Genomic DNA, 10,394 nt, shown 5'->3' on the forward strand with positions numbered 1-10,394 from the left:
ACCCCCTCTGACTTGAAATCTCTTAGGGGGCTTGGGCTAATTCTCCTAAATGTGCAAAGTATGATATTCAGTTCAAAAAAGCTTTTCCGGAGAAGACAAGGTGAGCGCTACCATCAGTCCTGTGTCATGCCAACAGTAAAGCATCCTGAGACCATTCATGTGTGGGGTTGCTTCTCAGCCAAGGGAGTGGGCTCACTCACAATTTTGCCTAAGAACACAGCCATGAATAAAGAATGGTACCAACACATCCTCCGAGAGCAACTTCTCCCAACTATCCAGGAACAGTTTGGTGAGAACAATGCCTTTTCCAGCATGATGGAGCACCTTGCCATAAGGCAAAAGAGATAACTAAGTGGCTCGGGGAACAAAACATCAATATTTTGGGTCCATGGCCAGGAAACTAAAATAAATAGATTTACTGTGATGGTGTAGGCTATATTAAATAGATTTTAGACATTTTAAAATGTAGATGTTCCAAAAGGTCTGCAACAGTGGCTTTTAGCTATGCATGGAAGCCCGGAGATGCTAAAAGTGTTTATTAACAGTCGATTACCATCAGACCGGCAGTTATTTGCATTACCGACACAGCCCTAGCCAGGCAAAAGAGGATGGGCTCCACCTCAAGAGTAAGATTTCTCAACAGTCAGTTTTCTCTTGCCACCATGGCTTGATCTTTTGAAGGTTCAACCTGGGTTTTCATTAGTACTGTCGGTTGAGATGCATTTGTGGGGGGGAAATAAAACAGTATTATTGCAGCATCAGTATCATTATTCACAATTGAGTGAACTTGTAGCATCTCCGTAAACTACCGATATTAGATGATTCAAATGGGAAACTCCGGTGAGAAGAGAGCTCTTCACTGATGTCTAAATGGAAACCGTTGGAGTAAGTAAGCCAGCCTTGTCCGATCCAGACAGCCCATAAGGGAACAGCCATGAGGCAGCTTGATGGACGTGACACCAGTCTGGAGTTGGAGTGCTTACCTTCTTCACGGTGCACATGTGCTTTTTCTCAGTCTCCACCCTCCTCTTCAGTTCTTCCCTCATGGTGTCCTTCTCTGAGCAGATAGCCAGGACCAGCTCCTGGTGCTTGTTGTTTTCATCCAGCAGCCTATAAGGTCAACAATCCAAGCGTAAGGGTACAGCCACACAGACGCATGAACAGGGATGGAAATGGTATATGAAATATGTTTTTGTCCTTCAAAAGTACAAGATCTCTATTAAAAAGCATAACTTAGCCTAACTTTTCAAATAGACAAGAGGGTATTTTCTACAGAACAAGTTTGGGATATTTAAGCTTGTGATTGCAGAAAGTGCATAAAAATATGATAGGATAATTCATCTATCCACAAAAAAGGCAGGGATATACAGTAGACCTACACTGGTATCATGTGAATGTTTACTTGGCACACAATATACCAAATTATAGCGACATACAACTTATATTTTGAAGATTAGTACGCGTGGTGTAATTTAAGGTTAAGAGGGAATTAACAATCAATGGAAATAGTGTTTTTTCTGTAAAGGGAATTAATTATCAATGGGTCAGAGACATGGGAGGAATTTGTCTAGGCATTGAGCCTGAAACAAGATACAAGGAATCTTGCAAGGAATTCTTATTGGTCAACCACAGGCAAGGGTTGGGTTATAAAACTACATCCTGTCCCTTTGTTCTGTAGAGAGAATCACTGAGGACAGGGGAGAATGAACATCTACCTCTCAGTATAACATCTATGATTTGTCCCTTTGAATAAACCTATTTTTTTCCACCTGATTTGCTTTGGGGTCTGTGTTATTGAAGAGTAACATAAACTGCTAACAAACTTCATGACTTTGTTACACATCACCATGGTATTTATTACCTTTTGATAGCCTTTTCCTGCTGCACATACTTGTACTGGATGCACTTCTCGAAAACCATTGGGGAGCCGTCCTGGTCAGCCTGCATGCCATTGACATGGGGTCCACCCTTGCGCCCCCTCCCCCTCTCTCGGGCAGCTGGCAGGAGAACAACTCCTGCTCCAGCTCATCCAATAGGGACTCCTGGGAGACCGACCGCTGGATCTCAGTCATGAGCTTGCGGCTGCAGTCCGTGTCGTAGGGGCTGGGCGAAGAGTTGGTGTTCGTGGGGGCCATCGTTCGTGGACTGGAAATTCCAGGGTCTGCAAAGGCAGGGCTGGGTGTGGAGGGGCGTGGCTGGGCTATTGGTGACTACTGAACCTTGAATGACGTTTTCCTTTGTGGGGGGAGGGTTCCACGGAGCATTTGAGGGGGCCATCGACAACAGCTGGTTGAGATTCTGCGTCTCTGTTCGGAATAGAGGTTGAGCAGTCACCCACTCCAACTAGAATAGCGGGTGGAGATTCCACTGCCTTGCCCAGAAGCGACGACAAGCTTTCTATCGTCACCTCCAAAACTGAGTTGGTGCTTTCCATTACCTCATCCAAGACCGAGAATGGACGTTCAGTTGTCCCATCTACAAGAGTTCTTGCGTCTTCCATTGAGGCTGTCCCAATGTCACAGCTAATGTCCACATTGACAGACTCCTCTCCACCCTCTTGCTGGCACTTTTTCTTCTTCTTGTGTTGTATCCCATCTCCCTCCAGACTCTCCTGTTCGACATCATTCCCCCTTTCTGCATAGACCTCATTTTCCTCCATCGTTGTGTCACTCCTATTGCTCTTGTTGATCCCTGATGACGCCTTCGGCAGGGAGTTGACCTCTGACCCCTGGGTCAGGTCTGAGGCAGAGGCTGGGTCAGACTGCTCCATGGTTTTCCTCAGCTTCACACCTGACACACAGAGACAGAGAGGGATGTGGGGTAGAGAGAGATATGAATGGGAATGAAAGTCTGACATCACTAACTAAGTAATATGAAACACTTCCAGCATAAATTGCACATATAGCCTAGGCCTAGAGGATACCCATTGGAATTTGACAGGGCAGGAGGTAGGCTAACAGTTTTAATGGGAACTTTTGCTTTAATGGGACTAACACTACTTCCTTTTACAGTAACAGACAGCGCTAATGATGCCACTTTAATTTCCTTTTCCTTCTTACCGTTAACCTGTTAGGGCTAGGGGGCAGTATTGACACGGCTGGATAAAAAAACGTACCCGATTTAATCTGGTTACTACTCCTGCCCAGTAACTAGAATATGCATATAATTATTGGCTTTGGATAGAAAACACTCCAAAGTTTCTAAAACTGTTTGAATGGTGTCTGTGAGTATAACAGAACTCAAATGGCAGGTCAAAACCTGAGAGATTCCTTTACAGGAAGTGGCCTGTCTGACCATTTATTGTCTTTCTTTGACATCTCATTCAATTACAAAGGATCTCTGCGGTAACAGTGACACTTCCGCACGGCTCCAATAGGCTCTCAGAGCCCGGGAAAAACATGAATGGTGTCATTCCAGCCCAAAGCTGAAACACATTATCGCCTTTGTCAAGTGGTCGATCAAGGGACTGTGGGCTTAGGCGCGTGCACTGGTCGCCCCGTCTTTGTGTGTTTTTTTCCTCTGTTTGCCGAAAAGGAGATTCCCGGTCGGAATATTATCGCTTTTTACGGATAAATTGCATAAAAATTGATTTTAAACAGCGGTTGACATGCTTCGAGATACGGTAATGGAATATTTAGATATTTTTGTCACGAATTGCGCCATGCGCGCGACCCTGATTTACCATTTCGGATAGTGTCTGGGACGCTTGCGAACAAAACGCCGCTATTCGGATATAATGATGGATTATTTTGGACCAAACCAACATTTGTTATTGAAGTAGCAGTCCTGGGAGTGCATTCTGACGAAGACAACAAAAGGTAATCAAACTTTTATAATAGTAAATCTGATTTTGGTGAAGACTAAACTTGCCGGGTGTCTAAATAGCTAGCCCGTGATGGCTGGGCTATGTACTTAGAATATTGCAAAATGTGCTTTCACCAAAAAGCTATTTTAAAATCGGACATATCGAGTGCATAGAGGGAGTTCTGTATCTATAATTCTTAAAATAATTGTTATGCTTTTGTGAACGTTTATCGTGAGTAATTTAGTAAATTGTTAGTAAATTCCCGGAAGTTTGCGGGGGTATGCTAGTTCTGAACGTCACATGCTAATGTAAAAAGCTGTTTTTGATATAAATATGAACTTGATTGAACAAAACATGCATGTATTGTATAACATAATGTCCTAGGGTTGTCATCTGATGAAGATCATCAAAGGTGAGTGCTGCATTTAGCTGTCTTCTGGGTTTTGGTGACATTATATGCCGGCTTGAAAAATGGGTGTCTGATTATTTCTGGCTGGGTACTCTGCTGACATAATCTAATGTTTTGCTTTCGTTGTAAAGCCTTTTTGAAATCGGACAGTGTGGTTAGATTAACGAGAGTCTTGTCTTTAAATAGCTGTAAAATAGTCATATGTTTGAGAAATTGAAGTAATAGGATTTTTAAGGTATTTGAAAATCGCGCCACAGGATTCAACTGGCTGTTACGTAGGTGGGACCAATTCGTCCCGCCTGCCCTAGAGAGGTTAACCCAGCTGGGCAAATCAGGGGTTCTACACTAACTTTTTCCACAGCACATGATTTGGTCACACCATTTAAAAAATAAATACAAATATAATTGATAATGACCTGGCCTGTGTTCCATAATGTGCCTGCATTCCATGCAGAACCTGATGTGCCTGCATTCCATACAGAACCTGATGTGCCTGCATTCCATACATAGCTAGCTAACGTCAACAGGTTAATGTCAACACACCATAGTCATGGGTCTACAAAAACAATTGAATGGTACTCTACTCATGACAAAAAATCTGATTTGACATTGTAGTGGCTATCGCTGTTTTGGTTGTTTGTTTTTTGCTTAGTGACATGGCGAATATAATATTTTTGGTATTGCCACAACAATGCCACAGTGCTGGGTGCTAACCAACCATGTTCAATGTTAGCTAGCTAACATTAGGCTCTAACTAGAACAGCAAACGGCTCTGGGAAACAAATAATAATGTCAGCTATCAGCTAGCTAGCTAACAGTACACTTTAGCTTGAATGGAAACCACTTTCGGTCAAAATTAGAAAACGTGTAATATCTGAAAATGTAGCTAGCTAATGCAGGACTATCATGCATGATGGACGTGTCTCCCTGTCACGGATGCCATGCCACGGTGCCCTTAGTTTGAATATGTAATCCGGAGACAGGTATTTTCTCCATCACTTTAGCTATCATACTCTAATTCCACTGATTTCAAAACTTGATTCTCCAGAAAGTGGAGAGCAACACTTATGCAGCTTCACTACAAAATATATATATATATATATATATTTTTTAAAGCCGCGTTTGACAGGATTACCAACACAGACTGACGAGCTCAAATAGACAAAAGCCATCTACGGCAGACCAATCCGAACTCCTCTCTCGGCATGTCCAGCCCACTCATTATCTCAGCCAATCATGGCTAGTGTGAAGATTGCTGACTTTTTTCTATGGCTTAACCAACAAGGTTCATAATTTATCCATTTTATTCGTATTTACAGATGGCATACACGTTCGTTATTAAGGCACATGAAAGTTCACATGTTCCTGAAGGCATTTCTGCGAAAAACTGCATTTTGATAAAAAAATATATGTTTTTACATTCAAACGGCTCTACACGTAAGTCGTGACTTGCGACATACACCTAGTTTCCTGAATCGGGTCACATATAGGCCCTACACGCACCGCACACAGCAGGGCTTGACATTCAGGTAAATTTGACAGTGGCACACCGGGCCAGTACCAAAAGAAAGCTACTGGCACAAATGACAAAAAAATACTGACACGGGTCAAGATCTGACAGGAAAGCCAATAGTGCACTCATCATTTCAATAAACAGGTGATTTTGTCTTTCATTTGAGGGCTGAGAAAGTAGCCTATACAGGGTTCATAGACATTTGCAAGTAAAATTCACACACTGACAATATATTCTTTAAAGCACTTAACCCTACAACCGCTGGGTGTCAAACTAATGAGCAGTCATTCTGACTGCAACATAAGTGTAATTAATATATTTCAAATATGCTATAGCAAAAACAATAATTTGGTTGCGTTTATGAAAGCCTTGAGTAACAGAATACGATTTGTATGTTATTCCAATACCACAACAGCATTTATTAGTTTGTTACTGTAGGCTTTCAATCAATGTTATTATTCATGGAGTGCCTTTGTTACAACTATGAAACAGAAAGCATGTGTTGGAAGATGGTAACAACTTATTTTTAATAACGACAAAATAAAATAAAAATACCCCAACCACGGTCAAAATTCGGGCAGTCAAATGATGAAAACATCAGCAGCTTAAACATCATTATAAGCGCTAAGTGGCCTTGATAAATAGTGAAACTCAACACAAAATAAATAATGGTATTATAATGAATATACAGTACCAGTCAAAAATGTTGACACCGACTAATTGAAGGGTTTCTTTATTTGTACCATTTTCTACATTGTAGAATAATAGTGAAGACATCGAAACTATGAAATAACACGTGACCCGATTCAGGAAACTAGGCTTATGTCGCGGGTCACTAATTCACAGGAGAGCCGTTTGAACGTAAATTACATTTTTATCAAACGCTTGCGTCCCACCTACGTAACAGCCACTGCCAGCCTGTGGCGCGATTTTCAAAACCTTAAAAATCCTATTACTTCAATTTCTCAAACATATGACTATTTTACAGCCATTTAAAGACAAGATTCTCGTTAATCTAACCACACTGTCCGATTTCAAAAAGGCTTTACAACGAAAGCAAAACATTAGATTATGTCAGCAGAGTACCCAGCCAGAAATAATCAGACACCCATTATTCAAGCCAGCATATAATGTCACCAAAACCCAGAAGACAGCTAAATGCAGCACTCACCTTTGATGATCTTCATCAGATGACAACCCTAGGACATTATGTTATACAATACATGCATGTTTTGTTCAATCAAGTTCATATTTATATCAAAAACCAGCTTTTACATTAGCATGTGACGTTCAGAACTAGCAAACTTCCGGGAATTCGCTAACATTTTACTAAATTACTCACGATAAACGTTCACAAAAAGCATAACAATTATTTTAAGAATTATAGATACAGACCTCCTCTATGCACTCGATATGTCCGATTTTAAAATAGCTTTTGGTGAAAGCACATTTTGCAATATTCTAAGTACATAGCCCAGGCATCACGGGCTCGCTATTTAGACACCCGGCAAGTTTAGCACTCACCATAATCATATTTACTATTATAAAAGTTTGATTACCTTTTGTTGTCTTCGTCAGAATGCACACCCAGGACTGCTACTTCAATAACAAATGTTGGTTTGGTCCAAAATAATCCATCGTTATATCCGAATAGCGGCGTTTTGTTCGATGCGTTCCAGACACTATCCGAAATAGTAAAGAAGTGTCGCACGCATGGCGCACTTCGTGACAATAAAATTCTAAATATTCCATTACCGTACTTCGAAGCATGTCAACCGCTGTTTAAAATCAATTTTTACGACATTTTCTCGTAGAAAAGCGATAATATTCCGACAGGGAATCTCCTTTTCGGCAACCAGAGGAAAAAAATCCCAAAGCGCGGGGGCGGTCGGGGTCACGCGCATAAGCCCATGTCCCTTGATCGGCCACTTGAGAAAGGCGATAATGTGTTTCAGCCTGGGGCTGGAATGACGACATTCTGTTTTTCCCGGGCTCTGAGCGCCTATGGACGAGCGTGGGAAGTGTCACGTTAGAGCAGAGATCCTTAGTAAATGATAGAGATGGAAAAGAAGTTCAAGAAATGGTCAGACAGGCCACTTCCTGTAAAAGGAATCTCTCAGGTTTTGACCTGCCATTTGAGTTCTGTTATACTCACAGACACCATTCAAACAGTTTTAGAAAATTTAGGATGTTTTCTATCCATATGTAATAAGTATATGCATATTCTAGTTACTGGGTAGGAGTGGTAACCAGATTAAATCGGGTATGTTTTTTATCCAGCCGTGTCAATACTGCCCCCTAGCCCTAACAGGTTAACTTCTGGGCCACATCCTGACTGATGGCAGCCCATTCTTGCATAATCAATGCTTGGAGTTTGTCAGAATTTGTGGGTTTTTGTTTGTCCACCCGCCTCTTGAGGATTGACCACACGTTCTCAATGGGATTAAGGTCTGGGCCGTTTCCTGGCCATGGACCCAAAATATCTATGTTTTGTTCCCCGAGCCACTTAGTTATCACTTTTTCCTTATGGCAAGGCGCTCCATCATGCTGGAAAAGGCATTGTTCGTCAACAAATTGTTCCTGGATGGTTGGGAGAAGTTGCACTCGGAGGATGTGTTGGTACCATTCTTTATTCATGGCTGTGTTCTTAGGCAAAATGGTGAGAGAATGGTCTCAGCATGCTTTACTGTTGGTATGACACAGGACTGATGGTAGCACTCACCTTGTCTTCTCCGGACAAGCTTTTTTCCGGATGCCCCAAACAATCGGAAATGGGATTCAGAGAAAATTACTTTACCCCAGTCCTCAGCAGTCCAATCCCTGTACCTTTTGAAGAATATCAGTCTGTCCCTGATGTTTTTCCTGGAGAAAAGTGGCTTCTTTGCTGCCCTTCTTGACACCAGGCCATCCTCCAAAAGGCTCTGCCTCACTGTGCGTGCAGTTGCACTCACACCTGCCTGTTGCCATTCCTGAGCAAGCTCTGTACTGGTGGTGCCCCGATCCCGCAACTGAATCAACTTTAGGAGATGGTCCTGGAGCTTAGCTTACTGGACTTTCTTGGGAGACCTGAAGCCTTCTTCACAACAATTGAACCGCTCTCCATGAAGTTATTGATGATCCGATAAATGGTTGATTTAGGTGCAATCTTATTGGCAGCAATATCCTTGACTGTGACCCTTGTGCAAAGCAATGATGACGGCACGTGTTTCCTTGCAGGTAACCATGGTTGACAGAGGAAGAACAATGATTCCAAGCACCAACCTCCTTTTGAAGCTTCCAGTCTATTATTCAAACTCAATCAGCATGACAGTGTGATCTCCAGCTTTGTCCTCGTCAACACTGTTTAGGATAGGGGGCAGTATTTTCACGTCCGGATAAAAAACGTACCCGATTTAATCTGGTTATTACTCCTGCCCAGAAACTGGAATATGCATATAATTGTTTGATTTGGATAGAAAACACCCTAAAGTTTCTAAAACTGTTTGAATGGTGTCTGTGAGTATAACAGAACTCATATGGCAGGCCAAAACCTGAGAAGATTCTATACAGGAAGTGCCCTCTCTGACCATTTCTTGGCCTTCTATAGCCTCTTTATCGAAAACAGAGGAGCTCTGCTGTAACGTGACATTTTCTAAGGCTCCCATAGGCTCTCAGAAGGCGCCAGAACGGGGAATGATGACTCTGCAGTCCCTGGCTGAAAAACAGTAGCGCATTTGGATAGTGGTCGATCTGAGAACAATGACACGGGCGCGCACGTGAAGACACCATTTTCTACTTTCAGTCTTTGAACGAAAACAACGTCTCCCAGTCGGAATATTATCGCTATTTTACGAGAAAAATCGTATAAAAATTGATTTTAAACAGCGTTTGACATGCTTCGAAGTACGGTAATGGAATATTTTTTAATTTTTTGTCACGATACGCGCCGGCGCGTCACCCTTCGGATAGTGTCTTTAACGCAAGAACAAAACGCAGCTATTTGGATATAACTATGGATTATTTGGAACCAAAACAACATTGGTTGTAAAGTAGAAGTCCTGGGAGTGCATTCTGACGAAGAACAGCAAAGGTAATCCAATTTTTCTTATAGTAAATCTGAGTTCGGTGAGTGCCAAACTTGGTGGGTGTCAAAATAGCTAGCCGTGATGGCCAGGCTATCTACTCAGAATATTGCAAAATGTGCTTTCACCGAAAAGCTATTTTAAAAATCGGACACCGCAATTGCATAAAGGACTTCTTTATCTATAATTCTTAAAATAATTGTTATGCTTTTTGTGAACGTTTATCGTGAGTAATTTAGTAAATTCACCGGAAGTTTGCGGGGGGTATGCTAGTTCTGAACGTCACATGTTAATGTAAAAAGCTGGTTTTTTGATATAAATATGAACTTGATTGAACAAAACATGCATGTATTGTATAACATAATGTCCTAGAAGTGTCATCTGATGAAGATCATCAAAGGTTAGTGCTGCATTTAGCTGTGGTTTTGGTTTTTGTGACATTATATGCTAGCTTGAAAAATGGGTGTCTGATTATTTCTGGCTGGGTACTCTCCTGACATAATCTAATGTTTTGCTTTCGTTGTAAAGCCTTTTTGAAATCGGACAATGTGGTTAGATAAAGGAGAGTCTTGTCTTTAAAATGGTGTAAAATAGTCATATGTTTGA

At 41.7% G+C, this 10,394-nt stretch overlaps 1 protein-coding gene across 1 annotated transcript; it reads right to left on the reverse strand.

The window, feature by feature from the left end:
* Positions 1–461: 461 nt before the first annotated feature.
* LOC123723958 (uncharacterized) lies at positions 462–2,790 on the reverse strand (the record flags this gene model as incomplete). Its single annotated transcript, XM_045713703.1, has 3 exons — positions 462–1,110; positions 1,862–1,997; positions 2,521–2,790. Coding segments are annotated over 3 exons (650 nt in total), but the record flags the coding sequence as incomplete, so codon positions are not given.
* Between the last annotated feature and the right edge of the window lie 7,604 nt (positions 2,791–10,394).

This window comes from Salmo salar, unplaced genomic scaffold (assembly GCF_905237065.1).
Source record: "Salmo salar unplaced genomic scaffold, Ssal_v3.1, whole genome shotgun sequence".
NCBI classification, from domain to species: Eukaryota; Metazoa; Chordata; class Actinopteri; order Salmoniformes; family Salmonidae; genus Salmo; species Salmo salar.